The sequence below is a fragment of the Ochotona curzoniae genome, unplaced genomic scaffold (assembly GCF_017591425.1).
Source record: "Ochotona curzoniae isolate NIBS_2020 unplaced genomic scaffold, NIBS_Ocur_1.0 scaffold_274, whole genome shotgun sequence".
In the NCBI taxonomy this organism is placed as follows: Eukaryota; Metazoa; Chordata; class Mammalia; order Lagomorpha; family Ochotonidae; genus Ochotona; species Ochotona curzoniae.
In genome coordinates this window covers 7,138,368-7,163,911 of record NW_024467101.1, presented here as the reverse complement: position 1 = coordinate 7,163,911, position 25,544 = coordinate 7,138,368, and the positions used below count along the sequence as shown (strand labels likewise).

Below are 25,544 nucleotides of genomic sequence, written 5' to 3'. Positions count from 1 at the left end.
GACTCGAACCAGTGCTCTGATAAGGGATTCCTGCTTCACAAGCAGTGACTTCAGCTGCTGAGCCGCTACAGCCACCGCTGGAGTTAATACATGCATGTGTTTTCTGTAAACAGGTAATGCTGCCTCCACATTCTAAGGCAAAAATGTTTCAGTGGTGATGTTGGGTACTTATTACATCACATCAGGAGGCTAGTTAAGATTGATCAGTGAACCTGTACACATAGTTCTTAATTTTAGATGATCATCTTGAACAAAGACACGCAGATTAAATTCCCAGGACACTTGAGCGGGTACAGTGAAGAAAGACCATCAAGTACTTCCCCCCAAAAAATGCACTGTACCCCTAAGATGCAGAGAACAGATGTGTATGGAAAGGGGGTGCAGAGGGTCTGGCAGAAGTTCTCAGAGCCAAGGCCAGCAAGGCACTGGTGCCACCAGCAACCAGCTGCCCTCCTGGGACATCGTGAAAAATGATGTAACTGAGTGAAAACGTGGCGCTGAGCCGGCCGCCTCTGCCTGCCCCAGTCGCTGAGCTGCCGTGGTGGTGAGAGAAGCTCACTCCCGAGTCCAGAGCTCTGTGTCTGCCACGAGAAGGCGAGATAGCTGTGGGGTCTGCAGAGGCGGCAGCGCTTCGGTTCTCATCTCCTGGAACTTTGGGAGCTGACATCAAGGTGGTCCTCAGGGGCTCCGCGGTGAGTCCTGATCTTACAGAGGAGTTGCCTGGGGGTAAGCAGAAGTGGAACGACAGTCTGGAAGACTTGGAAGGGGGCACCCAGAGGCCACGTGGTCTAATACCTCATTTTACAGATTAGAAAAATGTCGCGAGGAGAGGGTTGAACTGGAGGCTGGGCCGAGGCCAGCATTCAGGGCTCCAGTTCTCAGACTGTGGTGGCCAACATTTCTTTCTTGGAATTTCTAAGATGTTGAAGGGACCCGATCACCCAGAATTTGTGAGCATCCCTTTGAGTTTTGGCCTTTGTCAGCCCTGGCTGCTTCCTTTGACTTGGAGGTGGCGGTGGACAGTGGTCTTTGTCTAGCGGCCACTTGGCCTGTGGTGGCACAGTGGTTTGAATACAAATGTGCCCAGGTATCTGCCAGCCAGGTAGCTCAGGCTCCAGGTTCCAAAAGAGATGGGATCAGAGCAGATTTCCCAAAACGGAGTATGAATGTGCCAGCTGCCTCAGGTCCTGTGAGGATAAACTTTTCTTCCTTTGCATTTACTGTATTTTTCACTTACGGTGGGCCATACTGGTTTTCCCTCTACGGCAGAGATATATGCCTCTAAATGTAATGAAGCTAAGAAACAACCTTGATTGAATCAGATGAAATAAGGTTTATGATAGTCTAATGTGGCAAAAGAGAATGAAAAAGATAATAGTGTGGAAACCACTGGGCCAAATGACTTTTGTGGTCCTTCCTGAAAACCTCCCCCACCCCGTAACAGTCACAGGAATGTTTATGTTCTGGCACATGCTGGTCACAGCCTTTGGCCTGAGCGGAGTCGCTTGCTAGATGGAGGCCGTCCGCAGGTGGAGGACAGCCTGAGCTCCGTTCGATGGAACACGTGCGTGTTGTGCGGGTTGGTTCTCACAGGAGAATGTGAAGATAATCGAGACAGGGTCCTGATTGCTCTAGAAAGCCAGTTGGAGGCTCTTCCTACAGGCTCGTCAAAAGGTCCCTGACAGCGCATACTATGAGTAGACTGCATGTATTTCAAAAAGTTCTTTAGCAACCAAAATAAACTTTTAATTTTTCCAGTAACTTTCTGAAGTACCTCCATAACTGTGCCATTGGTATGTTTGTGTGCAATATTCTGGGGGGCACGTTCACGGGCCCTGTCTGAGTCACTGCCCTTTGGGTTGTACCCCACAACTGTTGTCCTCTGCCAGCCTCTCTGGGAATCCGTCTTCTGTCATAACCAGAGTCGGTGGTTGGGAGAAGCCGAGGGGTTTGATGTGGAAGCTGGAGGGAGCAGGCTGCAGAAGTGAGCACTCAAGGGCTCTTTCTCTGCCTTTCAGGAATTCCCTGGGAGAATCTTCATTGACAGGCAAGAATGGCGAGCAAGGGGCCCTCGGCCTCCACGTCCCCCGAGAACTCCAGTGCAGGGGGGCCCAACGGAAGCAGCAACGGTGCTGGTGAAAGTGGAGGGCAGGACAGCACCTTCGAGTGTAACATCTGCCTGGACACAGCCAAGGATGCCGTCATCAGCCTGTGTGGCCACCTGTTCTGGTCAGTTCCCCGCCACTGCCCCAGCCAGCACGCTGCTGTGTTAGGGAAGTCTGTAGCCATGGGCAGCCTTGGAACAGAAGACCTCCCACCCACGTGGGGTCCTGAGGCTGGATGTCTCCACCCTTGGGTTCCTTCTCCTCCTCTCTAAGGTTATGACATGCCCCACTTTTTAGAAAGGATTTATTCACTGATTTGAAAGGCAGAGTCACAGAGCGAAAGGGAGAGACAGATCGCCCACCCATGTGCTGGTTTACTCCTTAAATAGCTCCAACATCCAGTGCTGGGATAGGTTGAAGCCACAAGTAGGAACTGCATTCATGTCTCCCACATGTCGCCCATCTTCTGCTGCCTTCCCAGACACATGAACACAGAGAGCTGGGTCAGAGGTGGAGCAGCTGGGATGTGAGCTGGCACCCATATGGGTGGCGGTGGCATTGCAAGCAGTGGCTTGAACCATTATGCCACAGTGCTAGCCATGACACTCAGGGTTTACTGAGCACCTGTTACCTGTGGCACCTTGTTGCTTGCTAAGCCTATAGGAACAAGGATGTGTAGCCATACTTCAGAAAATTCCTCCTTCTGAATTGGGCCTCTGCCACTTTCCTGTGGATGGACCTGTGCAAGGGGCTTTTTGCACATACTGTTCCTCATTTTACAGAACTGTTTTGAGTATTAAAAGGCTTGAACTACGTTAGAGATGCGGAAGAGCACGCAACATGGAGAAAACACTGTTTGTCTGCAGTGGCCAAGGGAGCTATTACTGTATCATACCTAAGAGTGTCTCGAAATGGAGTGGTAGAGACCATATCCCATTACAACCCCAGTGGTTATAGAAGTGCTTCTGGGCTTGGAGATCCTGGGTGAATATTGAGTGGTGCTTTTTCTGTTGAGATTTTGAGCTGAACTTTGAAGGGTCAACTTAAATACAGGTAGGGGTAAACATGGAAATAGAGCCACAAGGTCAATGCAGTGGCTTAGCAAAATATCTGCAAGTGTTGGCATCCCATATGAGGGCTAGTTCGTGTCCTGGCTGCTCCACTTCTGATCCAGTTCCATGCTTATTACCTAGGAAAGCTGTGGAGGATGGATTAAGTTTTTGGGCCCCTACACCCGCGTGGGAAACCTGGAGGAAGCTCCTAGCTTCTGGCTTCAGGTCAGCTAGGTTCCAGCTGTTATGGCCATTTGGGGAAGTGAAGCAGCAAATGGAAGACCTGTCTGTCTGTCTCTGTAAAATCGGTCTTTCAAGTAAAAATAAGTAAGTCTTTAAAAAAAAAGGTGGAGCTAACTAGGACTCAAATCGACACTTATGTGGATGTTGGCACCACAGGTGGAGGCTTATGTGCTACACCACAACACCAATCCCAAAACAAGCAGGTTTCAGGGACAGGCTTGTGAGCTATTGAGTTCATCTGAGACACTGAGCCTACTGTATACCTCTCACAGCACTCTGGGTAGGAGGTGAGGAATGGTTTTACTAGGGCTGGACACCAGATTACCAAATCTAGGTAAGTTTGATCAGGGAAATAGTCTAAAAAAAGGATTGTTTAAGCAATAGTTGATTTATTTGAAAGATACAGTCACACAGAGAGAGTCCTTCCATCTGCTGGTTTGTGGTGACCCTAATGGCTGGGGCTGGACCTGACTGAAGCCAGGAGTGTCTGCTGGGTGTCCTATTTGGGTGCCGGGGCCCAAGGACTTGGACCATCTGCTTTCCCAGGTGCATCAGTGGGGAGCTACATTGAAAGTGGAGTAGCCAAGAATCAAATCAGTACTCCTATGGGATGCTGGCATTGCAAGCACCAGCTTTAACCCACTGTGCCATAATGTCGATCCTTTTATAAAACAAATTTCACATATTTTATATACAGGATTAAAAAATACTTGTTTCATTTTTATTTGAAAGAGTTACAGAGCAAAGAAGAGATCTTCCATCTGCTGGTTTAGTCCCGAAAAGGTCAGAACTGGTCAGTGCCAGAACTGAATTGATCCAAAGCCAGGAACTCCTTCCTAGTCTCCCCCATGGGTGCAGGGTCCCAAGGCCCTGGGCCATCCTCTGCTGCTTTCCTAGGCCATAAGCAAATGGCTAGATCAGAGAATTGGGGCAGGCAGGTCATGAACCAGTGCCCAAATAGGATGCTGGCACTACAGGCAGAGGCTTAAACCCACTGCGCCCTGGTGCTGATCCTTATATATTGTTTTTACTTCAGAGGTAGAGAAACAGAATAAAGTTCTGTTGCCTGGAATACCAGACTAGAGGTTGAAGCCGGGTATACCAAGGAATTCAGTCCCATTTGTCCCAAGTGTGTGACCTCAAGGCTGAGGACAGCCTGAAGATTTTTGTTAACCTACCTAGGCCTCCACCCTCCCCTTGGAGCCCAACTGAGCCTGGCCATGTTTGTGCACTTGGCCTGCTCATGAGACAGCCCCCAAGAGTCTCTGTTCAGAGAGGGTCTTGAGCTTTTATTGGATTCTTTCAGAGGCTGTAATAGCCTCTGCAGGCTGGCTTGCAGGGAAGTTGGATCTGCTTGGTGCAGACCCTGGGTGTCTCCACTCACACTGGAGCCCCAAATGTGCAAAGTGGATTGTCTCACCAGCTTTTTCTAACCCCTGATAGCAGTAATCCCCAACAGAGTCTCCATGGGATTTCAGTAGCCCAGTTTTCTGGGGGTCTCCCCTCTGGTTCTGCTGCTCCCACCTGTCAAGTGTTTTTGCTAATGAAAGCATTTTTCTTCCTCTCCTCCTCTTCTCCCCCGCCACCTTAATGACTGCTCACCCTGGGGATCCGGCAGTTGGCCATGTTTACATCAGGTAAGATGCATTTCATTTTACTTTGTCTTTCATCAGCTGTGGTTGCACAAGGCGGCTCTCGTCCCTGGAGATTGCTGTCAGAAGCTGCAATCTCCCCCACTTGTGGGCTCATTACTTGCTCACCAGCACTGTCCCCCCACCCCTGCCAATCCTCTGTATACACCTGCCCACCGACAGGGACTTGAAGAAATAAAGGGTTAGCATGGTACCTAGGGCAGTTCCAACTCTGCCACTCTGTGGCTTTCAGAGGCAGCCACTTGTTTGGAACTCAGTCATGTGTAAATTGGGTTGAATTTTTCAGTGTGTTAACGTTCATTTTCACTTTTGAAAGTCTGCCTCTAGAAGAAGCCCTGCTCCTGTCAAATCAGCATCTCCCCACCCTGGTCCTTAACAGTTCTTAACATTAGGAAGGGGAACACTTTTTTTTTTTTTAGTATCAATAGAGCTTTGGTGAAAAAGAGAGACAGGGAGTCTGTTTTCCCAGCTTTAGACCTGACCTTCAGTAAGATTCAGACACCTGCTTGGTGAGCGAGGCTCGAGCCTGGTGCTCGCAATTGGCCGTGAAACATCACTGCTATCGCCAAGGCTGTCAGCCTCAGAGCACTGTGGGAAGGCGGCTTAGGAAGAGGTCAATTCCAGTCTGCTCAGAGAGGGCGCATGGCTGCGTGGACTCTGACTGCAGCAGCACTTGAGACAGTAAGATCAATAAAATGGACTATCAAATAAATGATGGACGGCTGCTGTCGGCAGCTCTGCAGTCCTGGGTTCCCCTTTCGTAACAAAGCTTACAGCACTGGATCTCAAGGTGTGATTTGTGCTGTGAAATAAACATTGACAAAATCTACATATAGAGTTACTGAATGTAAAGACGTTCCAGGTAACAGGTTCTTATGATTTGTACTTTTTAAACTTTTTTTTTCTTTTTATTTATTTATTGTTGGAAACTCAGATTTATAGAGTGAATGAGAGACAGAAAGATCTTCCATTCACTGGGTCACTCCCCAAGTAGCTGCAATGGCTAGAGCTGATCTGATCCGAAGCAAGGAGCCAGGAGTTTCTTCCCGGTCTCCCACACGGGTGCAGGGTCCCAAGGCTTTGGGCCATCCAGTGCTTTCCCAGTTCACAGGCAGGGAACTGGATGGGAAGTGGAGTAGTCGGGATTAGAACAGGTGCCCACATTGGGTCCTGGGTGAGGACTTTAGCCACTAGGTTACTGGGCCCATCATTTGCATTTTTAAGAAAGTTAAACAAAATATTTTTAATGTGACCAGTGAGAAGTATATATATCTCCTTAGCAGGATTTGTGGTCTTTTAAAATCCTTTAAATCTTTTTTTAAGTCTTTCTTTTTTTAAACATTTTTTATTTGAGAGGCAAATTTTCAGAGAGAAGATATAGAAGGTTTTTTTTTTTTAAAGATTTATTTTTATTATTGGAAAGGCAGATATACAGAGAGGAGAGACAGAGAGGAAGATCTTCCGTCCGATGATTCACTCCCCAAGTGAGCACAACGGCTGATGCCGATCCAGAGCCAGGAGCCTCTTCCGGGTCTCCCACGTGGGTGCAGGGTCCCAAAGCTTTGGGTCATCCTTGACTGCTTTCCCGGACCACAGGCAGGGAGCTGGAAGGGAAGCGGGGCTGCCGGGATTAGAACCGGCGCCCATATGGGATCCCGGGCGTGCAAGGCGAGGACCTTAACCACTGCGCCACCGTGCCGGGCCCGTTATAGAAGGTTTTGTATCAGCTAGTTCACTCCCCAGATGGCTACAATGGCCAGAGCTGAGCTCACTCAGGATCCTGGAGCTTCTTCTGAGTCTCTCATATGGGTGTAGGGACCCATGGCTTTGAGCCATTCTCCGCTGCTGTCTCAGACCATGAGCAGGAAACTGGATGACAAGTGAAACAGCTGGGGCAAGAAGTAGCGCCCATATGCGGTGCTGATGCCACAGGGTGGAGGATTAGCCCTTTAAGCTATGGTGCCAGCCAGATGGAAGTGCATTAAAAAACAAACAAACAAAAAAGCAAGTTTAGAGAATAAGCAAAAAAAAATCTGTCCTTTAGCACATGAGAAATCACCAGAAGAGGATCTGTTAATGTCCAGATGTTGGTATCCAGAACACACAGTTGTTGAGCAGTGCTGCCAAAATGAGAAACCACAGAAAGGATCAGACAGTTGATCCTCTGGAGTCGATGGAGATGTAAAGTTTGTTATGTCCACCCTGGCAGCCTCATCTGAAAGCCGGATCTGTCCACTGCCGACTGCCCCGGCTTCTCGTTCCTTCTGCTGTGTTGCTGGGAGTCCCCAGAAAGCAGCAAAGCATGAATCAGCCTGTTTCATTACAAGGGCATTTAAAGGCAATTTTGAGTTTACCACTAGTAATTATTTACAGAGTGCTAGGAGAAGGACTCTCAGGTTCCTCTAGGGATGCCTGGGTCGCAGCCTCTGGTGTTTCTCAGTGTCAGCCATGTTGTTTTCCTGCGGGTTGTGACCAGCCATTCTGCAGCGGCCCTCGGGCCACTCACTGCCTACTTCCCTCCCGCTTGCAGTGGTTGGAGACCAGACCTAACCGACAGGTGTGTCCTGTTTGCAAAGCTGGCATCAGCCGCGACAAAGTCATCCCGCTCTACGGCAGAGGCAGCACTGGACAGCAGGACCCCAGGTGAGGATTCGGGGTTCCTCTCGCACCCACTTCTCCCCACCCTTTCTTGGAGCTTGGTGATTCCCCAGTTCTGCAACAGTCCAATCCAGGAGGAAGCAGGTTGCCACTTGGCTGGACTATAATACAGATGCCTGCTGAGTGTTGTTGGCCAGCTACAAGTGTGACAGCGCCCCCTGCTGCCTGGGAAGCCTGGGGTATGGCAGTAGCAACAGAGTCCCCAGGGATTGGGGTTCCTGCAGCCCTGATGTATTCTGTGGAGGGAGACGGAACAGGGGGTCTGAATGACTTTTCTTTTTTTCGGTAGAAATAAAGGTGTGTGTGAATCCAGCATTGTACAAGCACAGGCCCTTCGTGGTCTGATACCCCTCAGCTCTCCAGCAGAGTCTCACTGTCTCCTTCTCTACCCCAGCATGTGCGCCAGACCTGCTAGACTCCCTTTGGAGGGCCTCTTCCTTTTTCCCTCCCTTAAGGCTTTGGATTTGCTCTCTCTGCCCTCCACAGTCCTGCTCAGACTGCGAATGACGTCAGTCTTAGTATTGAAAGCATCCTGCCTTCGTGGACTGAATGAGCAGAAAAACTGAAACCCCTGAGGCAGGACTTGCCTAAGAGTCGTGAGAGGTGTACTGGAGTTAACCGGAACAGCTTAGGCTGGAAACTGCTGGCAGACAAGCTACCCTTTCTTGGTCTGCCAGTCTAGGTCAGAGGCTCGGTGAGAGGTGTAGGCCACACTGCAAACTGTCCTGTGACAAACTGACGTGAGCCCTGGTTTTCTGAAGAGTTGGGAAGAACAATTGCAGGTGGAACTCAAGAGTTGATAGTTGATTTAATTCAGTATAAGATCGTTTCCTGGGGCAAGAAATGGTGCCCCGGCCCTGACCTTGTTGGTAAAGAGCTCCCAGTTGCCATAGGAACACAAAGCATTTGGTGATACTTTTCTTTTGCGATGCTTCTGTTTCAGAGAGAAGACTCCTCCTCGTCCTCAGGGGCAGAGACCAGAGCCAGAGAACAGAGGGGTAAGAAGCCTGCTAGCAGGAACTGCTAGAAATGAGCTCCTGGCTTCAGAAATCCCCCCTCCCAGCCTTATGATTTTTTTTTTTCTTCTTATTCACTAAAACAAAGTGAAATATGTAAGTAAAGGGGGGAAAAGGGGAGAGAAATTAAAATTGCACTATTCATAGATAACCACTAGGAACATTTTAGTTTATTTTCTTTTATATGTTTTTAATAATTATAAATACACATGTTACGGGTTTGTTAATGTTTGTGATTTTGTATTTGTATACATCTACCTTTTCTTCTTAACTTTGTAAAATATTACTTGTTTTCATCTACTGGGAAGGACGACAGAGAGAGGCAGAAAGTTCTATCTGCTGGTTTGTTCCCCAAATGCCCACAATAACCAGAGCCGGGTCACGAGGTAGCCAGGAACTGCACCTGAGTCTCCCACAGAGGTGGCAAGGACCCAGACACTTAAGCCAGATCTGCTGCCCACACAGAATGCATTATCAGGGAGCTGGCTGAAACGCAGAGGAACCAGGACTCGGAACAGGCACTCTGATATGGCATGTGGGTGTCTCAAGCTTCCAATTTAATTAAATTTTTTGAAAGATTTATTTTCATTTGAAAGGAAGATTTACAGAGAGGAGAAACATGAGTCTTCATCTCCTGAGTCACTTCCCCAAAAATGGCCAGAACAGTCAGAGCTGAGCCAATCCGAAGCCAGGAACTGGGAGCTTCTTCTGAGTCTCTCGTAAGGGTGCGGGGTCCCAAGGCTTTGAGCCATTCTTTACTGTTTTCCCAGGCCACAAGCAGGGAGCTGGATGGGAAGTGGAGCACCTAGAATGCAAACCAACAGCCTTATGGGATCCTGGTGTATGCAAGGCGAGGACTTTAGCCGCTACGCTACCATGCCAGGCCTCAAAATAAGTACTTTTAAAAAGCAGAATATTGGGCCTGGCGCGGTGGCGCAAGTGGTCAAAGGTCCTCGCCTTGCACGCCCGGGATCCCATATGGGCACCGGTTCTATCCCGGCAGCCCCGCTTCCCTTCCAGCTCCCTGCCTGTGGCCCGGGGGAGCAGTTGAGGACGGCCCAAAGCTTTGGGACCCTGCACCCACGTGGGAGACCCGGAAGAGGCTCCTGGCTTCGGATCAGCATAGCATCGGCTGTTGCGGCTCACTTGGGGAGTGAATCATCGGATGGAAGATCTTCCTCTCTGTCTCTCCTCTCTGTATATCTGCCTTTCCAATAAAAAAATAATAAAAATACATCTTAAAAAAAAAAACAGCAGAATATTTACTTGAATGGCCAGAGTCTCAGAGCAAGTATCTGCTCATTTCCCTGCTTCTCATTTGTATACAAGGACGTCTTCAGAAAGTTCTTGGGAAATGCATACTGTGAAAAAATTTTCACATGGATTGCCAAGGGTTTTTATTTTTGATACCAAAATAAACTTTTTCTTCCCACTTCTGAAAACTTTAAAAAAAACAAACTGTTTTAAGTCCCTGTGAGTATTTTACGAAGCCACATATCTGTTTCCTGCTTTAAAATTGAACTTTGGCAGTGTTTTCCATGATGTTCTGAAATATCTTCTTCACTGTTACTTTTCATATTTCAAAAGATTTTTGTTTGAAAGGCACCATGACAAACCAATTTTCTGTCTCCTTTTTCAGTCTCCAAATGCTTATGACATCTGGACCTGGCCCAGGCCAAAGCCAGGAGCAGGAAATCTGGATCTCCTGCAAGGGTGGCGTGGGCCAGGTCCTTGGGCTGTCATCTGCCACCACGCAGGCACATAGCAGGAAGCTGGATCAGGATACGTAGTAGCCAGGACTTGAAGCAGGAAATCCACTGTGGGGTGCAGGCGTCCTAAGCAGTAGATTAGTCTACTGCATTGCTCACCCTCTCTGTTACATTTAGAGGCGGCTTTTTATTGCATTGAATTCCTGCCTTATAATATCAAATTTTCCTTACTGAAGGACGTTTTAATTGCTCCCAGATTTTGCTGTTCAAATAATGGTATAAAAAAGGGCCACTGTTGGGCCCGGTGTGATAGCCTAGCAGCTAAAATTCTTGCTTTATGTGCACCAGGATCCCATATGGGCACTGGTTCTAATCCTGACCGCCCTGCTCCCATCCAGCTCCCTGTTTGTGGCCTGGGAAAGCATTTGAGGATTGCCCAAAGCTTTGGGGCCCTGCATCCATGTGGGAGACCTCGAAGAGGCCCTAGGCTTCTGGCTTTGAATCAGCACAGCTCTGGCCTTTGTGGCCACTTGGGGAGTGGGTCAGTGGATGGAAGATCTTTTTCTCTGTCTCTCTCCACTCTGTATATCTGACATTCCAATAAAAATGAAATAAATCTTGAAAGAGCCAGTGTGTGGCACAATGGGTTATGCTACCATCTGTGATGCCAAAATTCCATATAATCACCAATTCAGAGTCTTGGCAGCGCCACTTCTGATCCAAGTCCCCACTAACGCACCTAGGAAAGCAGTGGCAGATGGCATGGCCCATGTTGCCTACATGGGAGATCCAGATGGAGACTCAGCCATTGTGGGGAGTGAAGCATTGGATGAACAATACCTCTCTCTGTTTCTCTCTCTCTCTCCTCTGTAACCAATGCTAGTTGCCATCTTTGCACACTTTTTTTTTTTTCCTTTGAATTAGGGCATTTCTTTAAGGCTTCTTTTTTTTTTTTTCAGTATAAATTGAAGGCCTTTTAGTTCACTCTTATTACCAGTAAACAGTACTGAATGTTACATGCAAACCACCACATGACATGAGCTTGCTATGTATGGTCTCCTTTAAACTTCACATCAACCCATTTGACAGAAGAGGAAAGTGAGGCCCGGATAGGTGAAGTGACCTGCTGGGGTCTGCAGAGAGCTGAGGTTCCGCCTGGCCCCTGCATGGTCGCTGCTCTTGAACACCAGGTGGTATCTTTAACCTGACAGAGCAGCAGCAGCTCGCAGAGGGATCCAGAGACTGACCCTGATGGCTGCAGTGTTCCTAAGCGCCTGGGGCCGCCAGTGATGCTTTGTGCAGACTTGGCCCAAGGAGCATGAAGGGACCCACCCCACGGGAGGACTTAGGGGCTGCAGACAGGAAGTCGGCAGGTTGGAAACAGGATCACACGGCTCAAAAGCTGTAGTTCCTGATGAAACGATTGCACCTTCCTTGGTAAGGCAGCCCAATCCCAGGAGTCCTCAGACTCGCCCATGCCGGGCCTGAGTAGGAGGTATTTCTGATTGAGGGGATGGAAACCAGGGCTCTTCCTTCCCTAGAGGTTTGTCCTCTGATCTGATTACCTGGGAGGCTTGGTAGGCAGTGATGCCTGACACGAAGCTGGGAGTTTTTTGATCTTGGGAAAAACTTAGGAACAAAAACTCTTGTTAAGGATACTTGGCTCAGTAGTATCTTTTCCTGTTTTTAAAAACTAATTAATTTAATTGATTTATTTTTGTTGGAAAGTCAGATTTATACGGAGAAGAAGAGACAGAGAAAGAGCTTCCATCCACTGATTCATCCCCAAGTGGCCAAATGGCTGGAGCTGAGCTGATCCTTAGCCAGGATCCAGGAGCTTCTTTGAGCCTTCCACACAGGTGCAGGGTCCCAAGGCTTTGGGCCATCCTATACTGTTTTTCCAGGCCGCAAGCTGGATGGGAAGTTAAGCAGCCAAGATACGAACCAGTACCCCTGTGGGATTCCAGCACATGCAAGCCTAGGATTTAGCCACTAGACTATTGCACCAGGCCCAGTTCTCTCTATCTGCTTACTTCATTTCATCTGCTAGTTTACTCCCCAAATATGACAATTGAAGCTGGACCCCAGGGTGTGCACTAGCAGGAAGCTGAAATTGGAATCAGAGCTTGAATTCCAGCACTCTTAATAGGGATGCTAACATCACATGTAGTGTCTTAACTGCTGTACCAAACACCTATCCCACCTCTCTTTAAAAAAAAAAAGAGAGAGAGAGAGAGATTGATTTGTTTGGACGGCACAGTAACAAGAGAAAGGAGGGCCCAGCGCAATGGCCTGGCCACTAAAATCCTCATCTTGAGCTCACTGAGATCCCATATAGGTACCAGTTCTAATCCCAGTGACCCAGCTTCTCATCCAACTTCCTGTTTGTGACCTGCGAAAGCAGTCAAGAATGGCCCAAAACTTGGGACCCTGCATCCATGTGGGAGACCCAGAAGAGGCTCCTGGCTTCGGATTGGCGCAACTCCGGCCATTGCAGTTGCTTGGGCCATCCTCGACTACCCTCCCAGGCCACAAGCAGGGAGCTTGATGGAGAGCGGGGCCACCGGGATTAGAACCAGTGCCCATTTGGGATCCCGACATGAGCATCACAGTTTTGATTATGACTTCCCTTGTTGACTAATTAAAGCTCTAACTTCTTTTGCTGTAGCACATCATGGGCAGCTCCTTTTGCTGTCATGCTATAATTGGACATGGAGATGTTTGTCAATTTTGCAGTGTTGAAGGGTGCAGAACATTTTTCTGGCTGAAGTGGGACACTGGAAAGAAGAACCTCAAGCCTCAAAACTTGGGCTTGGAGTAACAGCATGTTTCATGTTGGGTCCGAGCCAGTGCCTTTGGCCTCATCACTGCTTAGTAGCTAGGAATGAAGGCTGAACAAGCCAAGTGGCCATCGGGGTGCCTCTGCCTCAGGGTCCAGATGGGAGGGAGTGCTATGGCAGAGGGGAGGGACACATGGAAGGTGACATGTAAGGGAGTATCATTTGGGGAGGTACCGCAGCAGCCTGCCTTTTTCTCCTCCACTCAACTGCATTTCTTCCACAGGGATTTCAAGGATTTGGTTTTGGAGATGGTGGCTTTCAGATGTCCTTCGGAATCGGAGCATTTCCCTTTGGGATATTTGCCACAGCGTTTAACATAAACGATGGGCGGCCCCCTCCAGGTAAGTCCCTGAAAATTTTCTCAAGAAATCAGGAACCTGTCCTTCTGATCCTACTCCAAGACTTCCTGCTGTTTGACAGTGTCTAGGGTACAGATAGAGAACTGTCACTACGTGGGTCATCAGCCTCCGGATCCTCAGTGCGGAGCCAGAGGAAGGGCCACAGCCAGCTGAGCTCTGCCTACTTCCTTCGGTGCCTTGTGTGCCCTGGGCACAGCAGAGGCTACAGAAGCGACTTCTCCAAAGACACTAAACCCACATCTGGGCCATCCCACGGGTTCCCTGCCCCATTCCCAGTCCTTGACGTGTAGAAGGTAATAGATCAGTCCTTCATGACTGCCTGTCTGCACAAATCCATCAGCGCACCCAACTGGTATTTGCAGACACCCTGCCTTCCCTTCTCTACCTGCAAAGCTTCTTACCTGTTCACATGTGATATTCTCTCCCTTCCCCTGACCCCGCGGCCAGACTGTGCTCGGCCTTGAAGGAAGGTCGCACTCTGCAGCAGAGTAGGGACCTGCCTGCACCCACAGCCGGGCCAGACTCCAGAGCTGGTTCTCTGCCGCCACTGCAGTTCTCCGTGTCATGTTTGGTGCAGTCTTTCCATTTGGGATGTAAATCCTCTAAACCCTCCTCCCAAGTCGGGACCGGGAGCTCTGAACCTTTCTCAAAGCTCAGAGGAGTGGAGGCTTAGGTCCTCTCTCCAGTTGTGCCCCGGCTTTGCCACGCTGTAGGGGAGATGAGGCGGCCCTCGTTCTCTTCTGGAAAGGGGAAGCACGTGTAGGGGCTGGATAGTTCTGCTTCCGCCTGAGAAGCCTCTCAGGCTCAGGCAAGCCAGTTTATACCTGTGTTTTAAGAGCTGCTTCCATGAAATGGGAGTGATAATACACAGCGCTTAGCAACCACACCATGCCCCGTACAGGAGTTGTTCTTGTACTGTTTCTGCCAAGAGTTTCCCTTCTAGTCAGCTGGTTTTTGCCACGTATAGGTCAAACCCTCAAAGGTTGAGTTGGAGACCTTTTTTTCATTATCCCACTCATTTTTGTCTTGTCTGCTGTTTTGGGGGGTTCAGAAGTCTCTGTGTAGAGTACAGGATGCTGTTGTAAAGAGATGCAGATGGAGGCTCTGGGTTTCCGATTGGTCAGTGTGCACAGCTGCAGCGTTCCAACAGCCTGTCTTCTCCCTCCTATCTCCCCAGCTGTCCCCGGAACGCCCCAGTATGTGGATGAGCAGTTCTTGTCACGCCTCTTCCTGTTTGTGGCCCTGGTGATCATGTTCTGGCTCCTTATAGCCTAATGCTGGGCTCTGCCCGCATCCAACCATTCACAGCCCCTGGGCTGGGGACGTGCCACCTCACTCCTGGCATTCGGCTTCTTGGCTCATCCAGACTCTGGAATCGGTGGGGTTGGTAATGCATCACAGAGTCCTGCTTCTCCCTCCAAACTCTGGAGCCCGAGATGAGTTGTCAAGGTGTCACCGCTGCTGTAAACACCTGACTGTAAGCTCAGGCCTTGGCCTTCCATCTTCTCTCACCGATGACTCCGCGAGGTCCTGTTCCAGCCAGCTCAGCAGGTCCTGGCTGCACAGGGACGAGGTGGGCATCGAGGAACTCAGTGTGCCGTTTCACCTGTTTACTATTACGAAACAAAGGGATGAACCAAATGGTATTTATGGCAACTTGCTTCCCTTCGCTCCTTTACAAGAGGCCTCAGAAGCCCGTGGGGCTTCTCCTTTCTTGTGCTGCTGTGTTCTCCTTCCTCCTCCCTCTCCCTCCTCCTCCTCAGCAGTGACACAAGACATAGCTGTTCCAGGAAGATTCTAATTGCAGCCACTGAAGCTGGCATCATGTCACTGATTCTCTGGAGACTGACCCTGGACTGTGCTCAGGGTCCCCAGCCCGAATTACTTCTTGGTTGGCTGGCATAGATCAGCCGTGGTGGAACGTGTGACTTCACTCCCACATTTCCCACCAGCCATCCCCCCAAAATTGTGTGCACATAGCCTAGACCACTGCTGAAGCCAGGACTGACTGCTGTGAACTTGGGAAGGCTGGAGTCAAGGCTTCAGAGCTCTACGGGAACAAGCAAACAAGCAGGCCATCGTCAGGCTGCAGGAGCTTAGAGCACATCCACATCTGGACCTAGCTGGAGGAAACTGGAGGCTGGGGCTGCTGAGCCCAGCTACATGTTCACGTCTGCCGTCCCCGGAGGCCAAGTTGTCCATTGTGAAGACACAAGAAGGAGAACCACGAGTGTCCTGACCTTAGTGTGGCTGAATGGATTTTCCTGAAAACTGAGCAGGCGACCTTGCTGATTGATCCAGCCAGGCCGCTGGGCCTGGGGAACATCTACACAGCGGCATGATGTTCTTTTCCTTGCTGTGGAATCCTGGGGCTATCCTGTAACCCAAGCCCTTGATTTGTTTCTCAGGTTCACAAGCTGCTTCCCACTCTTACTGATGGAGTGTGGTACCAGGCAGGTAGGGCAGTTCATGCGGTGGAACCATTCTGTTCCACCTCTGCCTGCCAGGCCTCAGGCTGGAAATCAGTCCCCTCCTGGAGACCCCAAAAGTCACAGGAGACAGAATTGCCCTGGGGGCCGCTTGCTCACATCATCAGGCCCCACTGCCCCTAGCTAACCCCAGCCAGAGCCAAAAATAGTAGAAAGCCACACTTAGTGCTTTTTTCCAAATAGGATTCTGTATTTCTAATTTGTGGAAACCAAGACCTTCAAGATGACAAGGGGAGCTCCCTTCCCCTCTAGGAAGCACCCCCTCCCTGTCCCATACCTCCCATACCTTCCCCTTTGCACCTGTCAGTGCCATAGTTCAGTGTTTAAAAGACAAAATAAAAAGTGTTGAGCAGGTGATGCAGTTGCTGAAACCACTTGAATAGGAGTGAGCCACCAGCTTTACAGCACGGTGAACAGATGGCAAATATCCTTGGGCACCCACTCAGATGTGCTGTTTTTATCACCTTCTGGAGCCCTGCCAGTTAGGGGGGCCCCCTGAGATTTTTCTACTCCAGAGAGAATTGAGAAGGAGAATCCCTAAATGGAGTGTGGCCCCAGCTAGAGGGAGAGAGAGCAGACTTGAGATAGTTGGCCTCAACAAAAACGAGTTTCCAGAAGGAAAATTGAAGAAGAGTTGTAGATAGAAAGGTGAATCATCCTGACTCTTAGGTGAGCCCAGGCAAGCTGTATCAGCACAGGCATCCTGGGAGCCTGTCAGCCAGGCCAGGATGCCCCTAAACCCCGTGATTTTGAACCTTGTTAGATCCCCATTCCGCCTCTGCCAGGAGCTGGGGCTGATGAGCCAACTTGGGACTGCTGGCCCAGCCCCGCCAGACAGGCAGCCCCTTTCCACTCCCCCTCTGCCAGGGCAGCTCCCCTTTGTTTTCTGTGTGTTTTCCGTGTTCTCAGCCTCTCTCCTTCCTTCTACCCTTTGTGGGACTTGGACCAGCCCAAGTCCTGACCACAGGCAAAAAACGATGAACTGCACAGTGGCACACCTTGACCAGTCACCAATTTTCACTGTTGTGGAAGTGATTTGATTTAGAATTAAACAAATGGTTTTACATTACCATGAGCCTAGACTGCTTGTCTGTGTCTCAAAGAGGCTGATGGGTGGAGAGTTGTCACACTGGTGTGGCCTCTGGGAAGCACCTGTCCTGGGTCATGTCACCCTGCAGGTGAAAGTGTTCTCAACAACCACTGGTAGCCATGTGATGCATAGGGCTTCGTGCACAGCCCTGCCCTGGGTGTAACCTGTCCGACAGGCAGCCCCACACCCAGCCAGTGCACAGGATTCCTGAGCTTACAAGTCAGCTGCCACAATGAAGCTTTGCTTGTGGACAAGCACAACCTTTAGGATGATCCCAGGTTATGTAATGTTAGCCTCCCTCCCTGATGGTCTGTGGACCTGACCCAATGCCAGGCTCCCCAGTGTACCAGAGCTACAGTACAGGTCCTGCCTCTGCGGAAAGCACTTTTCTTCCTCTTAGACTGTGACCTCAGAGTCATCGAGTCAACTAGTGTCAAGACACTGTGGTGAATGTAAAGATAAGAGAACTTCAGGAACTCCACAATCCCAGTTAAAAAAGAAGAGCAGGGATTTTGCTTTCCATAAAGAACAGGAAGCACATGTAGCAGTGGAAAAGGACAGCAAAGCCTCTACGTAGCAATCATGCAGCTCCAGTCAGCCCAGTCCTCGTGGCATGTGCACACCGCTCCATCTCCCTCTGCTTGGACTCAACAGCCAGGCCTTGTGTGTCATCTGTTAAATATTTCACTAGCACTATGCATCTTGAGTGTGAGGATGTTTTATTTGAAAATGCAAGGAGATCATGGATTTCTGTGGTCGCTGCTCAGATACCCACAGGAGCTGGACTGTGGGCCAGGTTGAAGTCAGGACATGGGCACTCAATCTGTCTCCCAGAGGAAAAGCAGAAACCCATCTGCTTGAATTTGATCACTTGCTGGGATGCACATTAGCAGGGAGCTGGAATTGAGAGCAGAACCAGGATGTCAACTAGGCATTGTGATAGCAGATACAGCCATCCCAAGCAGTGTCTTAATCTCTATGTCAAATGTCCACCATCCAGGGGAGGTGAGGATTTTTTTTTTTAATCTTGATCATTGTCATCAAGTTATAGAAGGATTGGCTTACTAAACATCTCTAACCCAGTTTTTTTTAAACATTTTTATTTTAAATGCAGATTTACATAAAGAAGAGACAGAATTTTTTTCTAGACTTATTTTTATTGGAAAGGCAAATATATGTAGACAAGGAGATACAAAGAGAAAGATCTGCCATCTGCTGATTCACTCTCCATGTGGCCATAACAGCTGGAGCTGAGCCAATCTGAAGCCAGGTAGGAGCCAGCAGCTTTTTCCAGGTCTCCCACACGGGTGCAGGGTCCCAAGGCTTTGGGCCGTCCTCTACTGCTTTCCCAGGCCACAGGCAGGGAGCTGGGTGGAACAGCCACTATACGAACTAGTGCTGATATAGGATACCAACACCTAGAGCTAAAGGATTAGTTAGTTGAGCTGCCATGCCAGCCCCATCAAATTTTATTTTTTTGTTTTTGTTTTTTAATAACTTTAAAGCAGGGCCTTTAATGTACCTTTGGGGTGAAAAAAACCCTCAATGCCGTATAGCCAAAAAAAATCAAGTTATCTGTTGAGTTTCTCATAGTGTCCATTTTTCTGTCTGCATCACTCAGTGTAAACAGGTGCTTCTTACTCCTGCATTTCCTGGCTTGTTAGGTCTAGAGGCTTATCTTGAAGCTTGATTTTGTGTGTGTGTGAGTGGGTGGGTGGTAAGAAAGTAACATGTGATAGTATGTACCGGATGCATGTAACATCTGATAGACCCTGCTGGTGATATTACCATGCACAAGAACAGCACTGTCTAACAAGATACTTTCCTGTGGAACTGGAGATGTTGGGTGTAGACCCCATCTGACCCAGCAGCCGCTGGCCTTGGTGTGGCCAAGTGTGCTTGGTAAACTGAAGTGCCTCGTTTTGGGCTTCATGTTAAGTAGCCACATGGTGTTATCATATTGGACAGTGCAAGTTTAGATGAATTTATAGGGATTGAAACAGTGACAGAAGTAATAATGTTTTTAGAGTTAAGAGACAAGACTATACTTCCAGGCAACGGAGTGGAGCAGCAGCATTGCAGAGAGAGTGTGAGCAGGAGGTGGTTGTAGGAATGGCAGGAATGGTGTGTGGGGCAAGTGTTGTGGCACAGTAGGGTTAAGCCACTGCCTCTTCACATCCCATATAAACAATAGTTTATTATTTTCCGTGATGCAGTTTTGCAGGTGTAGAGATTACTTCCTCCTACTCCTCTTCCATATCCTCCCTCCCCATTTTCCCCAAAAGCAGCAGTTTGGTTCCCAGCTGCTCCATTTCTAATCTACCTTCCTGTTAAAGTGTCTGAGAAAGCACTGGAAAGATGGCCGAGGTGCATAGAAAAAAAAGAGGGGGTGGGGGTTGGAATCCTGCAGAGCATGATGTTAGCTCAAGAGGGCTTAGCTGGACCTTTATGTGGTAGGTACTGGTTTGCTGTTTAAGGTTTTTGAGCAAGGAGATGACAGGATCATTCAGAAACATAGTTTTGGAAGATCAGACAGTCTTATTTGAGACAACGGAGGAGACCAAGACCAGAGGCTGGCTCAGCTTGAGGCAAGTGGACATGGCACCAAGACAGTCTGGCTAGGTACCAGGAGGTCATTATTTCCAGCATGGGAAAAACCTTGAGGTGCTCTTCAAGGTCAAGGTTTTGAGAGTCACAGGCTCAAGAGTTAGGTAATTCTGCAATTGCTGATAAGGTCTAAACTGCGATCAGCTAAACAAACTGGGCAGGTGGCGTGTGTGCCTTATAGAAGCCTGATAGGGCCACTTATGGTCACTTTTCTGCCTGGCAAAAGTGACCCCTGGAGGTCACAGGTGATTTTTGCAATAGTTTTTGGATCCACCTTGGGAAGACATGTCTTGGTTGTATCATTTATTTATTTATATTTATTTTTACTGGAAAGGCAGACCAGATTTATGGAGAGAATAAGAGAGATCTTCCATCCACTGGTTTACTCTCCAAGTGGCCACAATGGCTAGAGCTGAAGCGATCCAAAGCCAGGAGCCAGGAGCTTCTTCAGGTCTCCGATGTGGATGCAGGGTGCAGGGTCTCACGGCTTTGGGCCATCCTCGACTGCTTTTCCAGGTCACAAACACGGAGCTGGATGGGAAATGGAGCACCCAGGACACGAACTGGCACCTGTATGAGATCCTGGTGCTTGTAAGGTAAGGATTTAGCCATTGAACCATTATGCCAGGCCCAGTTACATCATTTCTACAAATTCTTTTGTATTTCAACTTGCATTTCTCACTGGAATTTCCCTGGGAGAAATTGTCCCTGCTCTTCTCTCCTCTCTCTCCCCTCATCCCAGCTATTCCCTCCTCAGTGAAGATCATAAGGCCTGAGGAAAAAAGCAAAAGAGACAAGCCTGGTGCTTGGGCACGAGGGTATTGCAGGAGAGGAAGAGAAGACAGCCAGGAAGTCTTGATTCCAAAGCTGCCATCCTTACCTAGCATTTCGGAAAATGCAATGTCATCCCTTTTCAAAGGATGATTAAAATTCCTGTCCCAACCACCCAACCATCCCCCCCCCAACTCTTTTTTTTTTTTTTTTTTTTTTTTGCAAGCCATCTGGTAGCTTTTGTCATCAGAGTCCCCTGGAGTCCTGCCACTTGAATTCCACACATAATCACAGGTCGATTTCTTCAGAAGTTACAAAAGTCCCCAGGAATGGCCCAGCATGTTAGCCTGCCTTGAGCGCCTGGGATCCCATATGGGCGCCCGTTCTAATCCCAGTGGCCCCACCTCCCATCCAGCTCCCTGCTTGTGGCCTGGGAAAGCAGTCGAGGATGGCCCAAAGCCTGGGGATCCTGCACTCATGTGGGAGATCTGGAAGAAGCCCCTGGCTTCAGATTGGCAAAACTCCAGCTGTTGTGGCTGCTTGGAAAGTGAATCAATGGACGTAAGATCTCTCTGTATATCTGACTTTGCAATAAAAATAAACCTTATAAAAAAGTCCCCAGGAGCTGGTAGAGGTCTGGCTCGGTCCTCTCCTCCCCAGCACTTTGTGAAACAGAACTACCTTCCACACACCAGAGAACAATGTGCCTGGCATCCAGTTCAAACAGGCAGGGCAGGAAGAGAACTTGTGCTTGCCTCTGCTTGCTGGAGGGCCAGCACCTGAGGCAAAAGGAGAGGCCGAATCCAGATCCCTCGCTGGGCCCCAGCCCTACCCCTCGCTAATCCACCAGCCACTTTGCCTGTGACCTAAATCTGACCAAGGGAGATGGCAAGGGTTCCAGCGTGAGATGATCGAATGGGACTGACTGACTTGTGGCTGGCCCGTGGTCACACAGAGGACCCCAATCTCTTCCCAAGCCCAGTGAGAGGAAGTGGTTCTCGGACCCCTGGAGGCCAGCCGGCAGCTACCAGAACCCGGTCTGCCATTCTTGTTCTGTGCCTGGAGCTTTCTTGTCTAAGTAGACATTGTTAAAGGACAGATCTAGTCTGCATGTGTTTTTCCTAGCACTTACATTTTTTTTTTCTTGAATGTTACCAAGTGTTCATCAGAGAATGCTCTTCCTCCAATTGGGTGTGTGTGCGGGTTCCAGCGGGTTGGGTTCACACAGTGGGGACCCTCTGTATTCCTGGGTTTCATACAAATATTGGAGAAATCACTGAGTCTGCATTGACCAGCTTCTGCCTTTGTATCTTCACTTAAAAAAAATTCTTTTTATTGGAAAGTCAGATATACAGAGAGGAGGAGACAGACAGAACTTCTGTCTGCTAATTCACTTCCCAAATGACTGGACACATACCAGTGCCCATATGGGATCCTGGCAGTGCAAGGTGAAGACTTTAGTCACTAGGCTACCTCACTGGGTCCTGCATCTTTTTAAAATCATTAGCCACCCCCCCCCACCTCACCCCCCCCCCCGCCAAACAATACAACTGTTTTTATTTACATTCTTATAGTTATCCTAAGTATTCTCTAAACCATTTAATGACACAGCAGGGTGTTTGCATAGGTTTCCTGGAGAAAGACTCCATTATTTTAAGGAAGCTACATGAGTTGCTCCTGGGAGTCCTGGAGGATGACAAATCCCAGGTGTTGCTGAGGGTCTGTCCTTGCCATGCAGCAGAATGTTCGTTGGACCACTGAACACTTTGGCCTAGATTTGTCCTAGACGACATCTATTGCCATTTTTTTTTCAATTTTACTTGAAATTTTCTTGAAGAAATGGATCTTGCATCTGCTGGTTCACTCCCCAAGTGGTTGTTCATGGAAGCCAGAGCTGGGTTGGTCCAAAGCCCAGAGCCAGGAGCTTCGTTCAAGTCTGCCACATGAGTACAGGGTCCCAAGCAGTTGGACCATCCTCCGCTGCAGGGAGCTGGATTAAACGTTGAGCAGCCAGGGCTGGAACCAGTGTCCATATGAGATGCCGGCATGGCAGGCAGACTTACTGTACAATATGACCATATCTGCTCCTAAAGTTATTAATGAATTTTTAACATTGTAAGACACAATTCTAGGAACATTATGTTATCACATCCCTCCCAAGGGAGCCATTTGTTTTAACTTTTTTTTTTTATTGCCTCTGTCCCCTTCCCAAATTCCCTCCTCCCCAACCGAATTCTGTATCATTACTATAGCATAACTCTTCATAAACAGTCACATGTTCATCATTGCGGGCGTGGACAGTGGCAGAGTCCAGCCTCCCCTTGTCAAGATACAGCTAATAGTTTCATTAGTAGTCCATCTTTGATCTGGAAGTAGAGATGCTCACTGCACTGCATCCTCACATCTGGACATAATAGTCTCCATTTCAGTCACCTCACACCCCTCTTCAATGGAAAACCACAATACAAAATCAACAACAGGAAGAAAAATAGAAATTTACAACACCATGAATTTCTCAAGAGGTTTTGATAGTTCAACAGTCCTGAACTGCTAGCGAATCCGCCACTGCAATCACGATGCAGTCTCTCCCAAGGGAGCCATCTTAAGGTAGTCGGACTTACCCTCAGTTTCTCCCCATCTCCCCCTGTATCCGCACCAGCGCCCCGAGAGCTCGCCACTCCCGCTAGGGGGCGCGCGAATTGCCTCAGAGTCCACGTCCCGAGGGCTGGGCCGGGCCCTGGGGGCGGAGTCGGGCTGCAGGGGCGGGGCTTCGGCGGGCGGGCCCCTAGTGCCAGGTGCGGTTTGGTCCTGCGCGGGCGCCGTAGGCGGCGCATCCTCCTGGAGCCCCGGGGCTAAGGTCCTCTCGCGCCTCAGGCGGCAGCCGCGGGGACGCAGGGCACCTGCTGCCCGGTCTTTGCCTCCTGCTTCGCGTTTCCGCGTGCCGGGGAAGCATGGCCGCGCTGGCGGGTAAGGCAGGGCTGCAGCGCCCGGTCCCCCAGTTATCCCTGAAATCCAAACCTGTGGGGCTGAGGGGGACAGCGGCAGGCTCCTGAGGGGACAGCGGCAGGCTCCTGAGGGTTTCTGGCTGAGTGGGTCCACGTGAGCCTGAGCTCTTCAAGGGGGGACTTGGAGGGTGTGCGTGTGTGTGCAGACTGGAAGGTCGTGGGCGTCCGGGAATTGAGGGGGCCTGGCATCCGGGAGCCTGGACTCCGAGCGGTAGAGGAGGCCAGGGCGGCTTCCTTCCAGTTGAGAGCCCCGGAAGGAAGGGATTCTGGCTCTGCCAAGAATTCAGCCTTATTATTTATTTATTGTGTGTGAGGACTTTGGTGAGCTTAGATCAACCCACTCCCCCACCCCCATTAAAACCCTGTCCAAGGAAGTAGAAGGGCCTAGGGGTTCCTTTGAGCATGGGGACTCAGGATCATGTTCCAGGGTGCAGGGCAGTTACCCACGAGGTCTGCATTTTCTATGCAAAATAGGGGAAGGTATGACGCTTGGGGTCTGCAGATTCTACCGGAAATGGGGGTACAGTGTGAACTCTCCCCCACTTTTTGGAGGTCAGGGCACTAACTAGACAAGGGGGTGAGAAGAGATTCAGTCACTTTGCCCAGGGGCACAGAGCAGGCCACCAGGATCTGAGTACCCCCCAACCCAGTGAATGGGGGGGTACCCCAGGAAAGTGGCCCAATACCTGGTGGAAGGAAGTGCCCTCTAACAAAGAAGGGGGTAAGTTTCAGGCCTGGGGTTGGCTCCCAGGCTTCTGCACCCCCAAACCAGGAACCTTCTATTGCCCCTGTTTCCAGGCACTGGTGTCGGTGGACATCAGTCTGTGGACCCACCAGCCAAGGCCCCAACCACCAGCAGCTTTTTGAAGGTGGCAGCGGGAGAGACGGAGGCAGGGAAAGGCTGGATGCCGGCCCCCGCTTCCTGGCTCCTCCCTGTGGACGGTCACTTCCTCCATCCTGAATACAAGGCCCCAGGCCACCCGAGGGTCACTTCCTCCCCATAGGAACATGGGATTTTTCTCCTGGCTACTGATACTTTACTCCGTTTTTGGAGAGAGAGAATGAATGAGTGCCCTGGGCGTGGGACTGTCTCCTGTTGCTTCCTCTAAGTCTTCCTTGAGCATCCCGATTTCTTCAACTGAGACGCTTCCCCATGTTGCTTTCTAACTGTAGTGGGATGTGGATTCTCTGTTTTGAAACCTTGGTTCTTAGAAACTTGCAGCCCTTATGCAAAATTCATCTGTTTTATTATTATTATTTATTAGAAAGGCAGATATACAGAGAGAAAGATCATCTGTCCACTGGTTCACTCCCCAAGTGGCTGTGACAGCCAGAGTTGACCTGATCCAAAGCCAGGAATCCAGAGTCTCTTCGGGGTCTCCCATGTGGGTGCAGGATCCCAAGACTTTGGGCCATCCTCTACTGCTTTCCCAGGCCACAGGTAGAGAGCTGGATGGGAAGTAGAGCAGCCAGAATATAAACTAGTGCCCATATGGGATCCTGGTGGATGCAAGGCAAGGATTTAGCTGCTAGCCAGGCCTAGAACTTTCCTTTGCTGACACATCTTCTTAGTTTGGATGCATAAAGCTTCTGGCTATGTCATTCCATCAAGGAATATTGGCTGTCTGGTTGTTTTCTGTGCTGTGCGTTTAGCCAAGCACTAAGGAGTTTAGTTTAGTGGAACAAACGAGTGCCAGTCTTCGCTTTGGTAGGTGATGCTTACAGTGCTAGACCTGGTGTCCACAGGAAATACTTTCCATTAGGAATGAAGGTTATAGATCTGATGCTGTGACACAGCAAGCTAATCCTCCACCCTTCAGTGCCAGCATCCCATATGATGCTAGTTTGTGTAACATGTCACTGCTGTTCCACTTCCTATCCAGCTCCCTGCTTAAGGCCTGGGAAAGCAGCGGGGGATGGCCCAAGTCTTTGGAACCCTACACACATG

At 49.5% G+C, this 25,544-nt stretch overlaps 1 protein-coding gene across 3 annotated transcripts in view; it reads left to right on the top strand.

The window, feature by feature from the left end:
• The window catches only part of LOC121172060 (E3 ubiquitin-protein ligase RNF185), a 107,538-nt gene that overhangs the window by 19,096 nt on the left and 62,898 nt on the right, over window positions 1-25,544 (top strand). The window contains exons 2-7 of one of the 3 annotated variants that reach the window (XM_041003859.1): window positions 2,019-2,229; window positions 5,019-5,037; window positions 7,583-7,695; window positions 8,654-8,708; window positions 13,499-13,616; window positions 14,812-17,192. In XM_041003859.1, coding sequence (XP_040859793.1) covers window positions 2,054-2,229; window positions 5,019-5,037; window positions 7,583-7,695; window positions 8,654-8,708; window positions 13,499-13,616; window positions 14,812-14,909 — 579 coding nt within the window. In that variant the 5' untranslated portion in view covers window positions 2,019-2,053 and the 3' untranslated portion in view covers window positions 14,910-17,192. Of the gene's footprint in view, window positions 1-2,018; window positions 2,230-5,018; window positions 5,038-7,582; window positions 7,696-8,653; window positions 8,709-13,498; window positions 13,617-14,811; window positions 17,193-23,433; window positions 23,559-25,544 lie in introns of those variants that run through there. The other 2 variants (XM_041003856.1, XM_041003857.1) reach the window with 2 other exon arrangements.